The 23,865-nt window shown below is 59.4% G+C and overlaps 2 protein-coding genes across 3 annotated transcripts; one reads left to right on the top strand and one right to left on the bottom strand.

Moving 5' to 3' along the window:
- Window positions 1-215: 215 nt before the first annotated feature.
- Window positions 216-6,193, bottom strand: LOC104332204 (uncharacterized; the record flags this gene model as incomplete). Its single annotated transcript, XM_075412367.1, has 9 exons — window positions 5,858-6,193; window positions 5,611-5,688; window positions 4,189-5,346; window positions 3,175-3,291; window positions 3,033-3,091; window positions 2,867-2,932; window positions 1,242-1,350; window positions 1,027-1,116; window positions 216-293 (listed from the first exon to the last, which is right to left on the bottom strand). Coding segments are annotated over exons 1-9 (2,091 nt in total), but the record flags the coding sequence as incomplete, so codon positions are not given.
- Window positions 6,194-6,575: 382 nt separating this feature from the next.
- Window positions 6,576-23,472, top strand: C3 (complement C3). 2 transcript variants are annotated; one of them, XM_075412366.1, is made up of 40 exons: window positions 6,576-6,678; window positions 7,467-7,659; window positions 8,244-8,403; window positions 8,743-8,813; window positions 8,894-8,988; window positions 9,070-9,152; window positions 9,237-9,327; window positions 9,724-9,826; window positions 10,031-10,151; window positions 10,440-10,555; window positions 10,839-10,985; window positions 11,803-12,015; window positions 12,112-12,306; window positions 12,718-12,879; window positions 12,957-13,086; window positions 13,285-13,356; window positions 13,738-13,938; window positions 14,363-14,474; window positions 14,812-14,897; window positions 15,243-15,382; window positions 15,465-15,677; window positions 15,983-16,049; window positions 16,481-16,567; window positions 16,656-16,859; window positions 17,166-17,241; window positions 17,319-17,478; window positions 17,661-17,756; window positions 17,900-18,050; window positions 18,173-18,336; window positions 18,749-18,907; window positions 19,361-19,511; window positions 19,654-19,705; window positions 19,938-20,025; window positions 20,455-20,544; window positions 21,028-21,133; window positions 21,439-21,528; window positions 21,748-21,834; window positions 22,162-22,245; window positions 22,807-22,942; window positions 23,246-23,472. In XM_075412366.1, the coding sequence occupies exons 1-40, from the start codon at window positions 6,608-6,610 to the stop codon at window positions 23,385-23,387; spliced, it is 4,965 nt and encodes a 1,654-aa protein (XP_075268481.1). In that variant the 5' UTR covers window positions 6,576-6,607; the 3' UTR covers window positions 23,388-23,472. The 2 variants fall into 2 exon arrangements, with proteins under 2 accessions (XP_075268481.1, XP_075268480.1); XM_075412365.1 differs by having other exon boundaries at window positions 14,315-14,474.
- Window positions 23,473-23,865: the final 393 nt, after the last annotated feature.

Genomic DNA, 23,865 nt, shown 5'->3' with positions numbered 1-23,865 from the left:
GAGGACTGAGGCGGTTTCCTGGGCATCACTGTCAGCACTAGGAAGGGTCACTGGGAGTACTGGGCGGGGTTATTGGGAGCACTGGGAGCCCTGGGGGCTACTGGGAGTAGTGGAAGGGGTTAGAGGGCGTTACTAAAAGCAGAGGGAGGGGTTACTGGCGGATGCTGCAGTTACTGGGAGCACTGGGAGGGGTTACTGGGAGCACTGGGTGTTACTGGGGTCACCTCGATGTTGATGAAGATGCTCTCGAGGTCTTGGGGCTGCAGGAAGTGCCGCAGCGGCCGCAGGAATTGCTGTGGGTACAGGGGTTACTGGGAGCACTGGGAGGGGGTACTGAGACCTGGTCCCCAAGTTCCCCCATGTCCCCAATTTCTCCCCATGTCCCCAGTGACCCCCATGTCCCCATATTTCCCCAATGGCCCCCCGCATTGCCCCATATCCCCCACATTCCCCCTTGTCCCCATGTCCCCAATGTCTCCCATGTCCCCAGGTACCCCCATGTCATTCCATGTCCCCATTGTCCCCCACATTCCCCATGTCCCCAGGCACCTCCATGCCATTCCATGTCCCCGGCATTCCCCAATGTCCCCAATGTCCCCTGATGTCCCCAGTGTCCCCCCACATCCCCCGTATTCCCCCATGTCCCCCGTGTCCCCTACATCCCCCATATTCCCACATTCCCAATGTCCCCCCATGTCCCCAGTGTCCCCCATGTCCTCGATGCCCCCCACTCATTTATTTCCCCAACATCTCCCCACATTACCCATATTCCTCCGTGTCACCTGTGTCCTCCGTGTCCCCAAAGTCCCCCCATGTCCTGAGTGTCCTCCCATGTCCCCAGTGTCCCCCAAGTCCCTGATGTCCGCCATCCCCTTATTTCCCCAACATCTCCCCCCACATCCTTCATATTCCCCCACGTCCCCACCATCCCCCAATGTCACCCATGTCCCCCCATGTCCCCGCCATCCCCCACACTCCCCCATGTCCCCAATGTCCCCAGCGTCCCCCCCCATGTCCCCATCCCACCTGGCAGATGGACTCGAGGGTCTCGGTGTACCTCTCCTCCGTTTGCCTCAGCTCCTGGAGGCAGCAGAGCCTCTGGTCCACCTCCACCTTCTGCGGAGACAGTGGGACCCAGGCATCTGGGGGGCACCCAGACGTCCGGGGTGGGGGACCCAGGTGTCCGGGGGGGAACCCAGGCGTCCGTGGAGGGACACCCAGGCACCCGAGAGGGAACCCACCAGAGCTGGGGGGCGGTCCACGCGCATCAGGTCCTCGTAGATGCCATCGCCATCGTCCCCTTCGGCCTCGACGCAGTCGTAGAAGTCGTCGTCCTCCTCCGCCGTGTCGCTGCGGGAGGGACAGCCCCGGTACCTCGCTGCACCCCGAATCCCCCCGGATACACCCAGATACCCCTTGGTGTTCCTCTAATGCCCCCCCATACCCCTGCTACTACTGTAACACCCCCCAATATCCTGATAATACACACTAATCAACACACCCCCACCCCTGGTACTCCTTTAATACTGCCTAGTACCCTGATAATATACACTAATGCCCCCCAATACCCCTGGTGCTCCTTTAATACCCCCTGATATCCTGATAATACACACTAATGCCCCCAATACTCCTGGTACCCCGTTAATACTACCCAATTCACACTAATGCCCCCAGTACTCCTGGTACTCCTTTAGTGCCCCCTGATACCCTGCTATCTCACACTAATGCCCCCAATACTCCTGGTACTCCGTTAATACCCTCTGATACCCTGCTAACTCACACTAACACCCACCCCAATACTCCTGGTACTCATTTAATTTCCGCTAATACCCTGCTATTTCACACTAATGCCCTCCAAATACCCCTGGTGCTCCTTTAATACTCCCTGATACCCTGCTAATTTATACTAACGCCCCCCAATACCTCTGGTACTCATTTAATATCCCACAATACCCTGATAATATACGTTAATCCCCCCCCCCCCGCCCCGGTACTCCTTTAATACCGCCTAATAGCCTGATAATACACTTTAATCACCCCACCACCTCTGGTACTTCTTTAATACCCCAATATCCTGCTAATACCTCCTAATCCCCCCCCCCTTCCCTAATACACCCCAAAGCCCCTGGTACTCTCCTGATACCCTAATGCTCCCTGGAACACCTTAATGCCCTCAACCCCCTCCATAGTATCTCGAAGTACCCCTCTGATACCCTCGATGCCCCTCTATTGCACCCCAATACCCCCTGCTGCCCTTCTAACCCCCCTCAAACATCTAGAATACCCCCAACTCACCTATAAAGCCTCGTAATACTCCTCTATTGCCCCCCAGTACCCTCTGGTGCCCCTCTAATACCCCAATACCCCAAGGTACTCCTCTAATGCCCCCAAACTCCCCTTGATACCCCATTTTAACACCTCCGAGCACCCAGGACCTCATTTATTCTCCCCTCATAACCCTTGTACCCCCCAACACCCCTTAATACCCCCTTATTGACTCTTAATACCCCCCAACATTCCCCAATAATGCCCCAATGCCCCCTATCCCCCCATTACTCCCCAATATCTCCTAGTTCCCCCCTAATGACCCCTAGCATCCCCTAAGCCCACCAGTACCTCCCAATACCCCCCTTAATACCCCCCAATGACTCTTAATAACCCCTAATATCCCCCAATACTCCCCTAATGCCCCCTACCCCATCAATACCCCTCAATATCCCCCTAATTCCCCCCTTTAATGCCTCCTGGCATCCCCTAGTCCCCCCCAGTATCTCCTTGTACCCCCCTTAAAGTCCTCTGGAACCCCCTAACCTACCCCCAGTACCCTCCAGTATCTCCCTAACACCCCTCGACCTGCCCCACTCACTCGATGACGTCAGAGAGGCCACTGTAGATGTCATCGTCCCCAACACAGTCCTCCGTGGGGAAGGGCCTGGGGAACGGGGGGCAGGACACAGCCCTGGGTCCCTCGGGAACCAGACACCTGGGTCCCTCAGGGAGGAGGCCCGGACACCTGGGTCCCCTGCACTCACGTGAAGCCTTTGCTCTGGGCAATGGGGGTCCAGGAGAGCGTCGAGAGGGTGTCGATCACCTGGGGTCAGACAGGGGACATTGGGGGGGAGGGACCTGGACACCTGGGTCCCCCCAGGTCTGACTTGGACTTCTGAGTCCCACCTTGCCGAAGTCTTGGACGTCGAAGAGGTCGAAGGCGCCGAAGAGCCGGTGCTTCGGGAGCCCGAACTTGTCAGAGCAGGCGGTCAGGAAGGTGCGGATGTTCCTCAGGCACAGGAACTGTGGTGGCACAGTGTCACCACCATCATCTCCAGCAGCACCCCCATTGTCACCATCACGATCATTGTCACCATCACGATCATAGTCACCATCACAATCACTGTCACTGCCACTGCCATCCCCATCAGCATCATCAACCCCATCATCTTCCCCCATTGCTGGCCCTCCTTGTCACCACCATTGACACTGGGTGCCACCATCAACACTGTCATCGTCACTGTCACCCCCATCACGAACATCACCACCATTGTCGCTGTCACCCCCATTGGCACCATCATCACCATGATCATCACCGTCACCATCAAAGTCACTGTCAATGTTGCCCTCAGCAGTACCAGCACCACCATCATCACCATGATCATCACTGGCGCCGACACCATCGTCACTGTCATACCCACCGGCACCAGAACCAACATCATCACCTTTACTGTCATGGTCATCGTCACCCCCATGGTCACTGTCACCTGCAGCACTACACCCACAGACACCATCGTGGTCACCTCCATCATTGCCAACATCGTCAACACTGTCACCCCATTGTGATGACTGTCACTGTCACCATCATCATCATCCCCATTGCCAACAGCATAGGGATTGGTACCATAAGAATCATCCTCACTTGTCACCGTCAACCCTGTTGTCACCACCACCATCATCCCCACTGGCACCAGCATCACCACCATCATCATCACCCCTGCTATCACCATTGCCACCATCGTCCCAGTCATCACCACCATCACCCCATTGCCACCACCCTCATTCACACCAGCCCTGTCGTTGCCACCATCACCATCATCCCCGCTGGAACCATCACCCCCATACCCTTTTCTGGGGCAAGTACTACCCCAGTTACCCCAGCCTGGGGCAGTTCCACACAGTATTTGCCCCCGGTCATACCTGTGACATCTGGGGACGGGGACAGATGTCGCGAGCAGGCACAGCACGGGGCAGGAGGGCGTTGAGGAGGTGGCAGAGCAGCACCCCATCCCGCAGCGCCTGCGCCAGGTCCCACACCTGCCCCCCGGGACTGCTCGCCCGGTGCCCCGCGGGCAGGACCCGCGCCGCCACCAGCCAGTGGGCGCATTGCCGCCAGGCCTCCATGGTGCCTGCTGATGGGGGGAGCCAACAGTGATGGGGTCCTGGTGGGATGATGTCTGGGGAGGAGCCGATGGAGATGGGTGTGGTGGAACCACCTCTGGGGAGGAGCCGATGGAGATGAGTGCTGGTGGGATGGCGTCTAAGGAGGAGCCAGTGGAGATGGGTCCTGGTAGGACCCGTTCTGGGGAGAAGCCGATGGAGATGGGTCTTGGTGGGATGGTATCTAAGGAGAAGCCGATGGAGACGGGGTCCTGGTGGGACTACGTCTCGGAGGAGCTGCAGAAGATGAGGTCCTGCAGCGCAGTCCCTTCTGGGGAGGAGCTGACGGAGGTGAGGCCCTCGTGTGATGTTGTCCGAGGAGCAGCTGATGGAGATGAGTATTGGTGGGATCACTTCTGGGAAGGAGAAGCAGAAGATGAGGTCCTGCAGTGCAGTGACTTCTGATGAGGTTCCAACAGAGGTGAGGCCTTGATGGGACCACGTCCGGTGAGGAACCGACGGAGGTGAGGCCCTGGTGGGATGACTTCTGGTGAGGGGCCGATGAAGATGAGTCTTCAACCACTTCAGGGGAGGATCCCACAGCAAGCGGGGTTCTTCCCCCCCAGGAACCACCACGTTTGGGGAGGAGCCAGTAGTGATGGGGCCCCACGGTGCAGCTACCGGCGGTGGGAAGCAGCCGGCGTTTGTCTCCTTCCCACTGCCGCCGCTATGCCTGGAGAAGACTGGGTGCTGATGGGCTCCTTCCCCCTGGCGCACCCACGTCTGGGGAGGGTCCGGTGGCCTCAGGGACCCCCTGGTGCAGGAAGCAGCGGTGGCGGGGCCCGGATGGGCCTGGGGGTTCGCGGGGGTGCCGGAAGCCGGCGGTGCCGCGCCTGCGCCCTGGGGTGCCGCGAAGGCCAATGGGAACCTCAACGTGGCGCCCGGATGCTGAGGTCCTTCCCGCCGTGGCGCCTGCGGCTGGGGAGGAGCTGCCACCCCTGGGGGGGCCCCCCTGCGGTCACAGCCTGTGGTGGTGGTGGTGGTGGGAATGGGGGGCCCATGGGGGGACCCAGGCATCTGGGACCCATGGGGGGACCCAGACGTCTGGGACCTGCACCCACACCATGGACTCTATGAGGGACTCAGGCATTTGGGCAAGGTGACCCAATGGGTCATATGAGGGACTCAGGTGTCTGGGGCCTCTCAAGGGTCTCAGGGGGGACCCAGGAGTCCAGGTCCTACCATGGGTCTGGGAAGGGACCCAAGTGTCAGGGGTCCAGGAGGGGACCCAGGTGTCTGGGTCTCACTAAGGGTCCAAGACTTGGGAGAGGACCCAAGAGTTATGTGTCCACGGGGAACTCAGGTGTCTAGGACCTACCACGGGTCCAGGAGAGGACCCAAGTGTCAGGGATCGAGGAGGGACCCAGGAGGGACCCAGGAGGGACCCAGAGATACGGTTCCAGGGGGGACCTGGGAGTCCAGGTCTTACCAAGGGTCCAGGGGGGACCCAGGTGTCTGGATCCTTCCAAGGGTCCAGGAGAGGACCCAAGTGTTGGGGGTCCAGGGGGGACCGTGGAGTCCAGGTCCTACCAAGGGTCCAGGAGAGGATCCAAGTGTTGGGGGTCCAGGGGAGACCCAGGCGTCTGGGTCCTTCCAGGGGTCCAGGAGAGGACCCAAGTGTTGGGGGTCCAGGGGGGACCAAGGAGTCCAGGTCGGACCAAGGGTCCAGAAGCAGACCCAAGGGTTGGGGGTCCGGGAGGGTACCCAAGTGTTGGGGGTCCAGGAGGGGAACCAGGCATCCAAGTCCAGGAGGGGCCCCAGGCATCGGGATCCTGCCCACCTCCACCCTAGGACCCAGAAGAGTCGTGGGTGTCCCCTGATGTCCCCCCATTCCCCGTCGCGTCCCCCCCTTTGGTGCCCCTCCCCTCCCTCTGTGTGATGTTGCAACTCCCTGTGGCCCCCCGCCAGCCGCCTTCCCAGAAATGAGGAAGGACCCAGGCATCCGGGCAGCCCCTCCCCCACCCCTACGTGGGTGGACCCAGGCATTCGGTGGTTCCCAACCCCCACAGAGGTGGACACAAGTGTTCGGCCCCGCCTCCCCCCCCCCCCCCCCCCCCCCCCCCCCGCCTTGTAGATGGGTGGACCCAGGCATCCGACTGCTGGTTACCCTTTAACCAGTGGCACCACCATAAAGGGACGCCCCCCCCAGATCCCATGTTCCCGTCCCCCCTCTGCAGCCATGGGGGCTCCGGTGCTGACCCTCCTCCTCGGCCTCCTGCTGCTGCACGTGGCCCCCACCCATGGCCAACTGTGAGTCACGGGGACCCCCACCTCTCCTCTGGGACCTACGTGTGCCTATGGGACCCCACCCCACCCATTGGACCCCCTCTTCTGGGATCCCTCATGCACCCATGGGACCCCCCTGGGATCCCCCATGCACCCATGGGACCCCCCACCCCAACCCATTGGATCCCACTCTTCTGGGATCCTCCACTCATGGGAGCCCCCTGGGATCCCCCATGCACCCATGGGACCCCCCATCCCAAACCATTGGATCCCCTCATAGCCAGGACCCTGTCCCCCAATCAAGACCCCCCGCCCCAGATGGAACCCTCATGGTGGACCCCCCCTGACCAGGACTCTCCACCCTAGATTGAACCCCCCATGGCCAGGACCCCCAACCCTGAAGGACACCCCCATATCTGGGACCTCCTAAACAAGGACTCCCCTGTCTGAGACCCCTACCCCAACTGGGACCCCCCTGCCAGGGATCCCCAACCTACACAGGACCCCCCTGACCAGGATCCCCCACAGGGGTGGGTGCTGGAGGGCAATGGGGGAGGGATATTGGGGTGCAATGGGGGGTTTGGGGTTGCTTCAGGCCCATGAGGCAGATCAGGGGGTTTCCTGAGTTGCTGTGGGGTCCTTGGGGTGCCGTAGGGTCCCCAAGGGTGCTGGGTGCTGTGGGGGACAGCTCAGGGGGTCCCTAGGGTGCTGTGGGAACAGAGGGGTGGTGGGGGTGTCTCTGGGTGCTGTGAGGTCCCCAGGGTGATCTGGAGGACCCAGTGACAGCCCCCCATGACGGCTGGTGTCCCCAGGGTGACAATGGTGACACCGGCAGTGCTGCGGCTGGAGACGGAGGAGCAGGTGGTGCTGGAGGCGCCGGGGTTGAACGCCGCCGCCGAGGCCACCCTCCTGGTGCAGGACTTTCCCCTCAAGCGCCACGTGATCTACCAAATCCGCGTGCCGCTGAGGCCTGATAATGGCATGTTGGCCACCACCACCATCAAGGTATGTCACCACCCCCGTGTCACCTCCCTGCAGGCCACTGCCCTCTCCAGCCCTGGGCGGGGTGACCCATGGGGCTCAGACTACATGAGATGGTTGAGGATCTCCCAAGGGCTGGTGGGACCTGGAGGAGCTTGTCACCATGGGGTCTTTGGGGATGGTCGACCTGAGGTCCTTGGGGGCAGTCACCCCAGGTCCTTGGGGACAATGACCCTGGGGTCGTTGGAGATGGTCACCCTATGATTAGAGGATGGTCAGCCCTGTCTCCACGGGGATGGTCAGCTCTGGATCTTTGGGGCCCTTCACTGGTGTTGTTGGAGATGGTCACTCTGTGATTAGAGGATGGTCACCCCTGGGTCCATGGGGATGGTCAGCTCTGGATCTTTGGGGCCGGTCAGTCTGGGGTTGTTAGACATGGTCACCCTATTACTAGACGATTTACACCCCTGGGTCGTTGATGATGATCACCTTGGAGTTCTCAGATCACCCAACATCCTGAGCCCTATTCCCTGGGCATGGGTGCCATCTGGTGTCCCCTGCCTGGTTCCTGTGGTGGAGGTGCCACCTGGTGTCCTCTGTCACTGCAGGTCTCTGCCAAGCTACTGCCACAGGCAGTGGGGAAGCAGTTTGTCTCGGTGACGGCACGGGTAGCCCAGGTGACCCTGGAGAAGGTGCTGTTGGTGTCACTCCATAGCGGCCACATCTTCTTGCAGACCGACAAGCCCATCTACACCCCTGGCTCCACTGGTGGGTCCTTGGGGTGCTGAGTCTCACCATGGCATGTTGGGGTCCTGGTGGTACCTTGGGGTGTTGGGTCTCTTCCGTGGCACCTTGGGTTCTTGGTGGCATCTTGGGGTTTTGGGTCACCTCCACAGCACCTTCAGGTGCCATTGTGAGCTTGGAGTGCCAGGGTCTTGCACCCATTTGGGGACCTCCCTGTGATATTCCCACTGGGGTCCAGCATCCATTTGGGGACATCCCCCTGGCATCTCCACTGTGACCCAGCACCCATTTTGGGGTCCAGCACCCATTTCTGGATGTCCCTGCACCATCCCTGATCACTTAGTCCCCTGTGTCCCCTCCCAGTGCTCTGCCGCCTCTTCGCTCTGGGCCACCTCATGGAGCCAGCACCCAAGACAGTGATCGTGGAGGTCAAGGTGGGTGCCCACCGGGGACACAGGGACATGGGTACACAGCCACCCATACCACCGTCCCCAACCACTCTGTGTCCCTTCAGACACCGGATAATGTCATCGTCAGGCAAGTGCCTGTGTCCTCGCCGATGAAGACAGGCATCTTCTCCATCAACCACAACCTGCCCGAGGTCATCAGGTGGGTGCCACCTCGCAGGGTGGCCCAGGGACATCCGTGACCCTGGACTTGTCCCCTCACCCTGTCCCCCAACTTTTCCAGCCTGGGGACGTGGACGATAATGGCCAAATTTGAAGACTCTCCGGAACAGGTCTTCAGCACCCAATTTGAAGTCAAGGAATACGGTAAGGTGGGGTGGGGGTCCCCAGACACCTGGGTCTCTTGTGCCTCTCCTGGATGCCTGGGTCCATTGGGTGTCCACCCCACAGTGCTGCCCAGCTTTGAGGTGGTTGTGGAGCCAGAGGAGAAGTTCCTCTACATCGACCGGAAGGAGGATTTCCACGTGTCCATCACAGCCAGGTGGGATGGGGACCCCAAAACTTCTTATTTTGGGGGTTAAACCACCACGGGTGATGGTGTGGGGTGACATTCCTGCTCTGCTCCTGCACAAAGTCCCCAGGGACGAGGGGGTGGCATGGAGACAAGGTGACAGGTTTGAGGGTGATAAGGATGTTGGGAAATAGGATGATGGGGACAGGGGGTAAGGAGGACGCAGGGTGATGGAGATGGAGGTGGCAGGGCGTGATGGGATGACAGGGGGACACGGGCATATGGAGCGACAGGGACAGTGTGACAAGGACATGGGGTGATGGGGTGACAAGATTCCATGACAAGAGGATGTGGGGACATGGGGTGACCGTGATGTGGAGGTGATGGGGACAGGGGCTGACGGTGACACTGGTGGCTTGTCCACAGGTACCTGTACGGAAAGCGCTTGCAGGGGTCAGCCTTCGTCCTCTTTGGCGTGATGGTGGATGACGAGAAGAAGAGCATCCCTCAGTCTCTGCAGCGTGTCCAGGTGACCCTGTCCTTGTCCCCGTCCCCATCCCTTGTCCCTCTTTCAGTCTCTTGTTGAGCTCTGTCCCTTGCCGAGCGCTGTCATCCCCATCCTCATCCCTGTCCCCATCCCTGTCCCATCCTGAGTTCTGCCATCCCCCTGCCATCCCTTGTCCCCATCCCAGTCCCCGTGGCTGTCCCCTGTCCCACCAACTCCACGCCACAGGTGACCGATGGGGATGCGGAAGCCACACTGTCCATGGCCATGCTGCGGGAGCGATTCACCAACCCCCAGGAGCTGGTGGGACATTCACTCTACGTCTCTGTCACCGTCCTCACCGAGTCAGGTGTGCAGAGGAATCATGGGGGACACAGGGGACTTCTGGGGACGGGGACAGCAGGGAAGGCCATGGGCTCCATGACTCTGTCACTGCCTTCAACAAGTTGAGTAGGTGGGGGAACACTTGGGGGGATGGGGACAGAAGTGATGTGGGGCTGGGGACATGTGGGGTTGGGAACAGCAAAGGACAGGAACATCTGGGGCCACTCAACGTCAGAGAGGGTTGTCCTGGTGGGGGGAACTGGGAGCCCTGTCCTGGCGCTGGGTGACATGGCTGGTCCTGTGGTCACCGCAGGCAGTGACATGGTGGAGGCACAGCGCACTGGCATCCGCATCGTGACGTCCCCATACACCATCCACTTCACCCACACCCCCAAGTACTTCAAGCCGGGGATGCCCTTCGATCTGACGGTAAGGGCATCTGGGGACAGGGATGGGCACGGTGGTGGCATTGGCCCAGGACCCCCATGGTACTGGGGTCAACAGCATTGGGATGGTGACGGGGAAAGCCTGGGGGTTTGTGGGTGGGGGAGACTTGGGGACCAGGGTCTGTCCCCGTGTGACATCACTGTGCCACCTGGAGAGGTCCTGGGGACTGTAGTCAGTCCCTCTGTCACCTGGATGGCACCAGGTGGCATGTCTTTAATGACATGTCCCCATGTAATGTCCTCATGTCACACCGCATTCCCTGCAGGTCTACGTCACTAACCCCGATGAGTCCCCAGCTCCACGTGTCACCGTCAAGGCTGATGGCTTCCAGGGTCTCGTCTCCACCCAGCGTGATGGCACAGCCAAGCTGATCCTCAACATGCCGGCCAACAAGGACTCCGTCGACATCACTGTGAGCAGGGATAGGTACTGGGGTGGCCTTGGAACTGGGCTGGCCACGGTGGCTGGGGACAGGGGTGGCTGAAATGACCTGGGGATTGGTGTTGCTGAGACACCCAAGGTGGTTGAGATACCCAGGGTGACCAAGCATGGTCACCATTGACCAAGGGCCAGGACAGCAGGATCGGGGGAACAGGGTGGCCTAAACATCCATGGTGGCCAAGGGTCAGGGCCACCCCGATCACTGCTGACCAAGGAACAGGATGGTCGAGAAGGGACCAGCATGGCTGAGATGACTGTGGTGGTCAAGATGTCCAGAGTGACTAAGAACCAGGGCTATCCTGGTCCCTGCTGACCAAGGAACAAGATGGATGGCATCAGGGACACCATGGAGACCAAGACAATTGGATTGACCAAAACATCAAAGGTGATCAAGGACCAGGATGACCAGTGTCAGGGAGACTGGTGGAGATATCCATAGTGGCCAAATTGCCCACGGTGGTCTGCAGCCAGGGTCAGTTTGGTTCATCAGTGACCAAGAACCGGGGTGGCCAAGGTCAGAGGGACAGAAGTGACCAAGATGTTCAGGGTAGCCAAGGGCAAATGTCAGAGGGATCAAAGTGGTTGAGTTGACTAGAGTGGCCAAGACATGCAGGGTAGCAGAGATGATCTGGTTAACCAAGGGTGTGATCACCATTGACTAAGGACCAGGCTAGCAAAGGTCAGGGAGACCAGGACAGCCAAGACCTCTATGGTGGCCAAGACCTTCCTGCTGACCCCTGCCCAGGCCCACCCCTCTTCCAGTTGACCAAAGTGCCACTGTGTTGCAGGTGCTGACGGACCAGCCGGGGCTGCCTCGCGACCGCCAAGCCTCGCGGCGGATGACCGCCGAAGCTTACCGCAGCCAAAGTGGTTCCGGCAACCTCCTCCACCTGGCCGTGGCGGCCACTGAGCTACAGCCCGGTGACAACCTCGCCGTGAACTTCCACCTCAAGAGCAACAGCAATGCCGTCCGTGACTCCGTCCAGTACTTCACCTACCTGGTGAGTGCACTTGGCCTCTGTCAACCATCTGCCCCCCATCTTGGGGACCTAGATATCCAGGTGCCCACTAACGCTGCCTTTCCTTGCCCACCGCAGATCATGAGCAAGGGACGCATCGTCCGTGTGGGGCGACAGCGGCATGAGCCTGGCCAGAGCCTGGTCACCATGACGCTGCCAGTGACAACCGAACTTATCCCCTCCTTCCGCATTGTGGCCTACTACTACGTGATGCCTGGCGAGATTGTCGCCGATTCCGTCTGGGTTGACGTCAAGGACACCTGCATGGGCACCGTGAGTGTGTCCCCACTGTCCCAGAGGTCGGGGAGCATCCTGGGAGCATTGGTTGGGCCTTGGAGGTGGTTTGAGTCACCCCTGAGGTGGCTCTTGAGGGGCTTGGAGGGCCATCAGAAAGACCTAGGTGGTCCTTGATGGGTTTAGGGGGCTCATGGTGGGGTTCGGGTGTCACTTGTGGGTTGAATGGTCCATGAGGGGCTTGGACATCTCATGGTGTGGCCTTGGGTGGCCCAGGTGGCCCACTGATGGTCCAGATGTGCCGTGGTGGAGGACACAGCCATCAACTACCCCTGGAGGACTCCAACAAGCCACAGAGTTGGGGTACCCCCATGGGGCAGCTCCTGAGGGGGTGGTGAAGGGTTTTTTTGGACATTCCATGGCCATGACCCCCCCTTGTGCCCTTGGCAGCTGGTGGTAAAGGGAGCAACAGAGGCTGACAACCGGGTGCATGAACCGGGGACACCCATGCGGCTGCGCATCGAGGGTGACCACAATGCCCACGTGGGCTTGGTGGCCGTGGACAAGGGCGTCTTTGTCCTCAGCAAGAAGAATAAGCTCACCCAGTCCAAGGTGGGTGCCCAGGTCTCCGTCCCCACTGTCCCTGGATGGTGGCAGTGGCTGTCATGGCTGTCCCATGCTGGTTGCAGGTTTGGGACACGGTGGAGAAGAGTGACATTGGCTGCACCCCAGGCAGCGGGAGGGACAATGTGGGTGTCTTCACTGATGCTGGCCTCAGCCTGGTCACCAGTGTGAAGATCGTCACGCCGCAGCGATCGGGTAGGGGACATGCTGGGGACTGGGACAACCTAGGGTGGCACCTTGGGGATGGGGTAGGTGACACCTTGGGGACGTGGCACTTGAAGGATGGGGGATGTGTCCCCTGAGCTTTGGGACGACTGAGGTCAAGGGGAAATGACACCTGGGTTTGGGACTGTGACACTGTGGGGTCTTGACCTGTGTCCTCTCTGTCCCCAGAGGTCCAGTGTCCCCAGCCCGCAAAACGCAAGCGCCGCTCCCTGCAGCTCGCCGAGTGGAAAGGCACCAAGGGTAGGTAGTGCTAGAAGTGTCTCTGAGGGACACCAGATTGTCCCATGCCCCTGTGGACACCAGATTGTGCCATGTTCCTGAAGGTGCCAAGGTGTCACAGGTCCCCAAGGAACACCAGAGCACCCCGTGTCCTATTCAACACCAGAGCATCCCATCTCCCAATCAATACCACTGTCCCACGTCCCTGAGGGACACTGGAGCATCCCAGTCCCAATCAATGCCAGTGTCCCATGTCCTTGAAGGACATCAGATTGTCCCATATCCCTGGAGATACCACAGCAACCCACATCTCAAAGGACACCAGAGTGTCCAATGTCCCTGACAGCCCTCAGGCCAGGGGCTTTGGGACCGGGTGCCAGTTGGGTGCCTCGGTGCTGGCAGCGGCGGAGTACATGGACAAGGCGCTGCGCAAGTGTTGTGAGGACGGCATGAAGGAGAACCCCATGGGCCACAGCTGCGAGCATCGGACCAGCTACATCCAGGATGGAGAAGCCTGCATCCGGGCCTTCCTCGACTGCTGCAACTACATCAAGGGCATCCGCAACCAGAAGCAACGCATTTTTAGCCTCGAGCTGGCTCGAAGCAAGTGCTGGGCAATGGTGGGGTGATGGTTGGGTTGATGGTTGGGCGAAACTTGGGCGTGAAGCTTAAGTGAAAGTCAGGTGAGCCTCAGGTGTTGCTAGTGCTATGCTTGGGTGATGGCTGGGCAAAGCTTGGGTTGGAGCTGAAGTGAAGGTCAGGTGAACCGCAGGCGTTGCTTTTGCTATCTTTGCGTGATGCTTGGGTGACGCTTGGGTGAAGGTTGGGTGAACCTCGGGAATTGCTTCTGCTGTCCTTGGGCAATGCTGGGATGAATTTTGGGCAATGCTTGGGTGAAAGTTGGGTGATACCTGGACTACACTTGGGCAAAACAAGAGTAGTGCTTGGATGATGCTGGGGTGATACGGGGTCCACCCAGGGGCTGGGCCCCTAAGGCCACGGTCGAGAGGGGTGCTGCCACCCTCAGGCCAGGCGGACGATGACTTCCTGGCTGATGAGGACATCACCTCACGGAGCCTCTTCCCGGAGAGCTGGCTGTGGCAGGTGGAGCAGCTGATAGAGAAGCCCAATGAGCTGGGGTGAGCCTTGTGTCCTTGTCCTGTTACCCCTCCACCCCATGGGTCAACTTGGGGATCATTGCCTCCTCCCCATCCAGCTCTGGACACTGCCTTGCCCAGTCTGGAGACCAACTATGATCCCCCCTCAAGTCCAGACAAGGGCCATGTTTGACCCCCTGGTGCTGCCTTGGGACCAGCTATGACACCTTGGTCCAAGCTCAGGGGCCATTTCCAACCACCTGGTCTAGCTCAAAGACCAGCTATGATCCCACCCTACTCCAGCTTGGTGGCTGGTTACTCCTCCCTAGCCTGGCCTGGGGCCAGTTATGACTCCCTTGGTCATTCCCCTCCTCTCCAGCATCTCCACGAAGACTCAGACGGTGTATCTGAAAGACTCTATCACCACCTGGGAGGTCCTGGCCGTCAGCCTCTCACAGACCAAGGGTATGTGATGAAGTAGGAAGGTGTCCGTGGAGATCAAAGGAATCCCCCAAACATCGTGGGTGGTCCCTGGGGCTTGAAGGGTCCCCTAAAGCCTGGCGGGTTTTCTTGCCGTTTGGGTGATCTCCAAAATCTTAGAGGAGCGTATACCACTGGGGAGGTACCTAAACTTTGGGGAGACCTTGCAAAGCTTGATGGCAGTCCTTGGGACCCGAGGAATCTCTTAAGCCTTGGGAGAACTCCATGGGACTTGAGGGATCTCCAAAAGCCCTGGGGATGTCCCTGGGACATGAGGCACCCAGGAAGACCGTAAGCCTGAATCCCATGCCCCTGGGGGCCACCCCACAGGGCTGTGTGTGGCTGACCCCTATGAGATCACGGTGATGAAGGAGTTCTTCATCGACCTGCGCCTGCCCTACTCTGTGGTGAGGAATGAGCAGGTGGAGATCCGTGCCATCCTCTACAACTACTGGACACATGAAATCACGGTTAGCAGGGGACCCAGGCCCGGGCTCCTGGGGGGGTCTGTGGTCACCTGAACCCCACGGCCAACATCTCTGTGCCCTGCAGGTGCGTGTGGAGCTGATGCACAACCCAGCCCTTTGCAGTGCCTCCACTTCCAAAGAGCGCTACCAGCAGATCCTCAAGCTGAAACCCCAGTCGTCGTGGGCTGTGCCCTTCGTCATCGTGCCCTTGCAGCTGGGGCTGCATGACGTCGAGGTGAAGGCAGCCGTCCGGGGCAGCTTCGTGGCTGATGGTGTCAAGAAGAAGCTCAAAGTTGTGGTGAGTGTCCATTGCTACTCCTGGTGTCTCCACCACATGGTGCCACCTCCATTCCCGAGATGTCCCCAGCATGGTGTCCCTATGGCACCTCTGTCTCCACGTTCATCCTGGTGTCGGTACCCAGGGATGAAGGGTCCTTCCCCCAGGACGCTCAGGTGTAGTCTCCTGGGGCTCTCCCAGTTTGTCCCATGACCTGGGGGTGCTGGTTTACACTGGGATACCTTTGCTGGACAACCCAGAGAGATTGGGAATGGGGGGGACCCAAAACCAGCCCAACCTTTAGCATTGGACTCTCACCTGTGCAGCCCGAGGGGATGAGGTTGGAGAAGACGGTGAAGGTAGTTGAGCTGGACCCGAAGACAAAGGGAGTTGGTGAGTGGCCCCAGCACGTCTTGGGTATGCATCAGCCCCATGGAGATGTTCCACTGAGGGAAGGATCTGGGGCATCACAGGGAACAAGGGAAGTCCCATTGTGAGTCTGGGACATCTGGGGGGATGAAAGGTGCACCAGGTAGGATTGGGGCATCTTGGGGGGTAAAGGACACCCCACTATGGAGCTGGGGCATCTCAGAGAAGGAGGGATGTCCTGCTGTGGGTCTGGCATCCCTGGGGGCACGGGACATCCTACTGTGGGGCTGGGGCATCTCAGGGGAGATGGGACACCCCGGTATGGCTCTGGAATATCTTGAGGGACAAGGGACATCCAGCTGCAGATGTGGGTGAGGGCTGCCTCACCTCAGGGTTAGGGGGGACATGAAGGATTTGGTGTCCTCCATCTCCATCCTGTCCTCCCTGCCCCACAGCTGGTGTACAAGAAGAGAAGGTGAGAGCAGCAAACCTCTCTGACATTGTCCCCAACACTGAGTCGGAGACCAAAGTCAGCATCCAAGGTGAGAGCGTGGGAAGGGACACACGTGGGGACCATCTGGGAGGGCGCAGGACACTACTGGCTTGAGGTCTCCCCTTCTTCTTGTCTAGGCAACCCTGTGTCCATCCTGGTGGAGAAATCCATCGACGGGATCAAGCTGAAGCACCTCATCGTGACGCCAGCGGGCTGCGGGGAGCAGAACATGATTGGGATGACTCCCACTGTCATTGCCACCCACTACCTGGACAGCACGTTGCAGTGGGAAAGCTTCGGTGTTGATCGCCGCTCTGAGGCCATCAACTTGATCAAAAAGGGTAGGAGGATTCTCCAAAGGGTTGGAGCATCCCCAGGTTTCCTCTCTTGGGGTGCAAAATGTCACCGTCACCCAAGGTGCTGAAAAAAGCTTCTTCTTTGAAGAAGACATGGGTTGGATGCTACCAGTTTGAGGATTTCTAGAGCTACTGGTTTGCACTGGAATGTGCTCTGGAATGGGTTGGCGGCCTGAAGCTACCTCAGCTTGGTTGGGTACTCATTGTGTTTGCCAACGGCTGGAGGGCATTGGTAGCCTGAAGCCACCCCCGGGTAGTCCTTGTGTTGGTCAACCACCATCTCATCACCAGGTTACACCCAACAACTTGCTTTCCGGAAACCTGACAGCTCCTATGCTGCCTTCAAGAACCGCGCATCAAGCACCTGGTGAGGGTCACGGTGTCACCACCACGCAGGTCTAGGGGACAGGGTTGCACATGATGCTAAGGTCCTCCTGTCCCCAGGTTGACAGCCTACGTGGCCAAAGTCTTTGCCTTGGCCATCAAGCTGGTAGACATTGAGCCCGAGGTGATTTGTGGTGCCGTGAAATGGCTCATCCTGGAGAAGCAGAAGCCAGACGGGATTTTCCAAGAAGATGGTCCTGTCATCCATAAGGAGATGGTGGTATGAGGGGGACCAAAACCCTTTCTCTGCTGGTGGTCAAAGCCTTCTTGGCTTGAGGGTGGGCTTTTGGAATGAGCTGTGGGGAAAGGACTGTGTTGGGTGACAGAGAAGAGTGTTGGGTGGACAGAGCTTGCTGGGAAAACCACGATCCTGAGCTTTTTTCCCTCCATTTTGCCATGCAGGGAGGCTACCACGGTGCTGAGCCCGAGGTGTCGCTGACAGCCTTTGTACTCGTCGCGCTGCAGGAGGCCCGGGAGGTCTGCAAGGACCATGTCAACGTGAGTGGCTCGGTCCTCACCTCCACATGGGGAAAGTGGGGACAACCGGCACCTGTCACGTAGAAGGACGATGCTTCAAGACGAGGTGCCCAACCCTTGTAAGAGCCACCTGAGAATCCAAACTTACCATCCTTTCTCCTCAGAGTTTGGACAGGAGCATCGAAAAAGCCTCTGAATACCTGGCCCGGAGGTACCAGTCACTGGCCCGACCCTACACGGTGGCCCTGTCATCGTATGCCTTGGCACTGACGGGGAAACTCAAAAGCGAGAAAGTTCTCATGAAGTTTTCCAAAGGTGACGTCTCACCAGGGGGCACAAAGCTGGGGGGGAGGGGGAGGGGAGAGAGGTAATTATGGCTTACCCGGTGGAGGGAGCAGTCATCCCTAGAGGGTGCTGAGGGACCGATGTCACCCCAGGGGGCAAAAGTTGGGAGGAACGCAACGCCCATACCTACAACATCGAAGGGACATCCTACGCGTTGCTGGCCTTGCTGCAAATGGAGAAGTCGGAGCTCACGGGGGCAGTGGCCCGCTGGCTTGCCCAGCAGAACTACTTTGGTGGTGGCTATGGATCCACTCAGGTGGGCTACGGATCTCCCTTGGTACCCATGGGGGCTGTCCTGGCAGCCACCACCGTGGGGTAGTGGGACAGGAAGATGAGGATTGAGGGCTTTGCTTGTCACCCTGGGGACTCGGCATGTCACTTGGGGGTCACCTCTGGTTCCACGGGATCTCAAGGGGTTTGGAAAACCCATAAGACCTGTGTTGCGGTACACCCTAGTCCCTGGGGACACCTCCAAACCCTGGGGACCCTCAGAGATGTGTCCTCTCCCTGGGGGACACCTCTGCTCCAGAAGACCCCCAATGGTATGTTCCAGTTGATATCAGGTGGCCCCAGGACTTGGGGTCACCCGGGGCTCAGGACCACCCAGGCGGCTTTGGGGATGCTCCACATGGTGTCCCCAAGCCCTGGTGACCCAGATGTCCCTGCAGGCCACCATCCTGGTATTCCAAGCGTTGGCCCAGTACCAGGTGGCATCTCCGCAGCAGCTCGAGCTCGACCTCGACGTGTCGGTGCTGCTGCCGCGCCGTGCCAGCGCCATCACCTACCGCATCGAGAACCGCAACGCCCTGGTGGCACGCTCCGCTGAGGTACTGGCACCTGTTGTCACTGTCACCGTCAGGACTATGGTGATGCAGCACTGGTCACCTTGCTGGTCCTGTCCATGGGATGTCCCTGTCTTCTCTGCATCTTTTCATGTCCCAGGACAATCTTGTCCTCTCGCTATGGCCTCGGCTGTCCTTGTCCCTTCCTTGTCCCCTCCACGTCCTGTCCCCTCTGTGTCCTACCAAGGCTTGGGATGTCCCTGCCATATCCCTTCACATCCCAGGCTGCTCTTGTCCCCTCTCTTTCTGTGACCTGGAATGTCCCTGTCCCCTCCATGTCCTCTGATTTCCTTGTGCCCTCCGTGTCCTTCAATGTCCCTGCCACTTCTACACCCCCTCCATGTCCCCGCATGTCACCATGGCCCAAGATGTCCCTTCCCTTCCATGTCCCTCCCACAGGATGTCCTTGTCCCTCCCCAACGTCCCCTCTCCCCACAGACCAAGTTCAATGAGGACTTCACGGTGAAGGCTGAGGGCAAGGGCAAGGGCACGATGACGGTGGTGACCGTCTACAATGCCAAGGTCCCCGAGAAGGACAACAAGTGTGACAATTTTGACCTGCGGGTGCAGGTGGAGGATGTGAGGATGGGTGAGTCCCCCACGTGTCCCCACCATGTCGTCACTACATCCCCTTGTATCCTTCCCCATGTCCTCTACGTGTCCCCTCCATGGCACCCCAAGTCCCCTTTGATATCCTCCGTGTCCCCTCATTGTCCCCATGTCCCCCACAGGCAAGCAAGAGGAAGGCATCTTCCGCTCCATCAAGATCACGATCTGCACCAGGTAGGACAGGCTGGGGACGTTGGGGACATCAGGGACATTGGAGATAGGGAGTGGAATGGGGATACTGGGGGCAGGGACATCAGGGAAAAGGAATGGGAATGTTGGGGACAGACAGGGATCAGCCCCACATTGTCCCATAGAGATCCCTGGGAACAAGGACATCAGGGATGGGGATGCTGGGGACAATAGGGCAGTTGGGGACAGGCAGGTGGCCTCAGCCCAGTCCCCACAGGTTCCTGGACAACGTGGATGCCACCATGTCCATCCTTGACATCTCCATGCTCACGGGCTTCTCGCCGGACCTCCAGGACCTGAAGAGGGTGAGTGCAGGGACACGGGGACAAATGGGGGGAGCCGGGGGAGACACGGGACATCTTTGTGCCATCGTGTCCCACCGTGTCCCCACAAGTCCCTTAGCCCCATCTGTGTTCCCCGTGTCCCTGTGTCCCCACATCCTCATCTGTCCCTGTGTGCCACCGTGTCCCCGTATTCTCCTGTGCCACTGCGTCCCTGTGTCTTTGCCTTTCCCTCCTTGGCCACATGTCCCCTGGTGTCACTGTGTCCCCACGTCCCTGCAAGTCCCCTGCATCCTGCCACGGCCACGTGTCCCTGCGTGTCCCATGTGGCCACCATCACTGTGTCCCTACGTGCCCCTGTACCTCTACATTCCTGTGTCCTGACGTGGTTGCATGTCCCCACGTGTCCCTGCATGTCCTGCACGCCTGGTGTCACCGTGTCCCTGTCCCCAGCTCACGGACGGGGTGGACAGGTACATCTCCAAGTTTGAGATCGACCAAGCACTGTCGGACCGCAGCAATCTCGTCATCTACCTCGACAAGGTGGGGACACAGGGGACATGGGGGGCGTGAGGATTTTGGGGATGGGGACGAGATGGGACGGCGTGGGGACATGGTAGGACAGAGACAGGGACAGGGACAAGATGGGACAGGGATGGGGACATGATTGGACAGGGATGGGGACAGAGTAGGGACAAGGATGGGAGTAGGATGAAGCTGGGGACATTGGTGGGGACAGGACTGGGACAGGGATGGGATGGAGATGCAGGAGGGGTTTGGGATGTGGATAGGGAATGAAGCAGGGACAGGGGTGGGAATGAAGTTGGGGACATGGCTGGGGACAGAGGTGGGGACAGGAACAGGTGCTCAGGGGTGGGGACAAGAACAGGCGTGGATCCAGGTCATGGATAGGGACAGCATGGGGACATGGCTGGTGACAAGGCCAGGCTGAGGGTTGGGGGGCTGCCTCCCAGCCTGGCTGACTGCCATGCCCATGTCCCTGTGTCCCCGTGTCCCCATCCCCAGATCTCGCACAAGGCCGAGGAGTGTTTCTCCTTCAAGGCCCACCAGCGATTCCGGGTGGGCTTGATCCAGCCAGCGGCCGTCACCGTCTACAGCTACTACAAGATCGGTGTGCCCCACGTCCCCTTGTGTCACCCTCGTGTCCCCTACGTCCCCACACTCTCCTCTGTGCCCCATCTTCCACAAAGTCCCCTCTGTGTCCTCTCTGTGTCCCCTTCTGTCCCTTTGTCCCATCACATCCCTCCTGGTTTTCTCCCCATGACTGTGTCACCGTGTCCCCCCATGTCCCCATGTCCCCCTGCATCCCCTGCTGACCCCCTCCCTCCACATGTTGCCACTGTGTCCCCACATCTACTGATCCTTTCCCCTTGTGTCACCCCACTTGTGTCCCCTCATGTCCCCATCTCCCTGCAGATGACCGCTGCACCCGTTTCTACCATCCGGACAAGGAGGGTGGACAACTGAGCAAGATCTGCCACGGGGACGTGTGCCGCTGTGCCGAAGGTGACGCAAGGACACAGGGACATGGGGACAAACTGGGTCAACACCTCTACCATGATGGGACATGTCATGGCCGTGATGGGACACGTCATTGACAAGATGAGAAGTGTCATGGCTGTGACGGAGTCAAGTCCCTGAAATGGTGGGACGTGTCCCTGCCTTGATGGGACATGTCACTACCGCAATAGACCTTGTCAAGGTGGTGTCCCCATGTCCCCACAGAAAACTGCTTCCTGCAGCGCAATCAGGACGTTGCACTCACCGTCAATGACCGCATCCAGCGTGCCTGCGAGCCGGGAGTCGACTATGGTGGGACATGGAGGACATAAGGGACACTGGGGACACTGGGGATATGGGGGACATGTGGTCATGGAAGGATAATGGGGGATACGGGGTCATGGAGGGACTTGGGCAAGGTAAGGTGGACATAAAGGATGTGGATGGGGACATGAAGGGCCATGGAAGGTCGTGGGGGGCATGGAGAGATGGGAGGACATGGAGGGACAAGCGGGATGGATGGGAATTTGGAGGGACAATGGGAGGAAAGGTGGGGACAGAGGGCTCCACTGAGGGGCCATGCTGGAGTGGGGGTGCTGTGACAGGATAGGGGTGACACGGTGACATCCCCCTGCCCAGTGTACAAGGTGAAGGTGGTGGCAACGGAGCTGTCGTCGTCCCATGACAACTACATCATGACCATCCTCTCCGTCATCAAGATGGGTACGAGCACCCTGGGGGTGGGGGACAAGGCCTCCCTGAGGGACATGGTGGGGGTCACCTAGTTGCGGGGACAGCCGGGGGCAGGGGCAACCAGGTGAGTTGGTGTCACTAGGGTGGCTTGGGGGCCCCCAGGTGGGTTGGTATCACCCAGGGGTGCTGTGGACACCCATTGGGAAGGGACACCCAGGTGGGTTTGTGTCACCCAAGGGTGCTGTGAACACCCATTGGGAAGGGACACTCAAGTGGGTTGGTGTCACCCAAGGGGGCTGTGGACACCCATTAGGAAGGGATGCCCAGGTGGGTTGGTGTCACCCAAGGGTGCTGGAGACACCCCTGAGGGCTGATGTCACCCAGGCAGGGTGGAGGCACCCAAGGGTGCTGGGGAAAGCTAGAGAGAAATGGTGTCACCCATGGCTGGTGACACCAGTGGGATGGTGCCACCAACGATGCCAGTGGCTCCCTGGGGATTGAGAGTCCCCATGGCGGGACGTAACAAAGAGGGTGTCCCTGTTGTGTCAGGGTGGAGGTGACATGTCACCTGTGTGTCCTCCCCTGGGACAGGCACCGACGAGGACCCAGCAGGAAGCAACCGGACCTTCATCAGCCACCAGCAGTGCCGAGACTCTCTGAAGCTCCAGATTGGCCAGGACTACCTGCTCTGGGGGCTGGCCACTGACCTGTGGGTCACCGGCGGCCGGTAGGGACATGGGGGCACGCGTGGGGACACGGGGACACATGTGGGGACACGGACAGGGCCACATCTGTAGGGACAAGGGAACACATGAACACGAGACATGGGACATTGGGGACATGGGGTCACAGAGGCACATGGACATGGTGAGACTGACACCCAAGTCCACAGATGCATCCCCTGCAAGCCCTAGATTCTCCAGTGTCTTGTACAGGGTTATGCACCCCATCATCCATCTCTGTGTTCCCCCCATCCCGGGGCACCGCCCCCTTCTGACCCATCTCCCCTCTGTCCCCTTGCTGTCTTCAGCTTCTCCTACCTCATCGGCAAGGACACGTGGATGGAGGCCTGGCCCTCGGAGGTGGCGTGCCAGGAAGCCGAACTGCAACCCCTCTGCCAGGACTTCATTGAGTTCGCCGAAGCCATGACCATGTTTGGGTGTCCATCCTGAGCGAGTACCCCCCACCCATGGGTGCCCCCCACCATCCTGGTCCCTGTTGCCCTCTTTTTTGGGGTTATAAAAGTCCTTCCTGACAGCCTGGCTCTGGATCTTCTTGGTGGGGGTGTCAGGTGGAGGTGGGGACACTGCAAGGGACATCAGATCATGGGGACACCATAGGGGACAACAGGGTGATGAGGCCTTCGTAGCTGTCATGGGGACTTTGTAGGGGACAAGAGGGTGGCGGGGACTCCACAGGAGATGATAGGGTCACGGGGACACCGTAGGGGCTGTGGAGACTTTGTAGGGGACAGAAGGATTGTGGGGACCCTGTAGGGGACAACAGGATCATGAAGACTCCGTAGGGGTCAACAGAGCTATGGGGACTCCATAGGGGTCATGGGGACTCCGTAGGGGTCATGGGGACTCCGTAGGTGACAATGAAGTTGTGAGGACCCCATAGGGGTCATGGGGACTCCATAGGGGTTAA

Source organism: Opisthocomus hoazin, unplaced genomic scaffold, assembly GCF_030867145.1.
Source record: "Opisthocomus hoazin isolate bOpiHoa1 unplaced genomic scaffold, bOpiHoa1.hap1 HAP1_SCAFFOLD_67, whole genome shotgun sequence".
In the NCBI taxonomy this organism is placed as follows: Eukaryota; Metazoa; Chordata; class Aves; order Opisthocomiformes; family Opisthocomidae; genus Opisthocomus; species Opisthocomus hoazin.
Note: the sequence above shows the minus strand (reverse complement) of the source record. Positions and strands in the feature narration are given on the sequence as shown.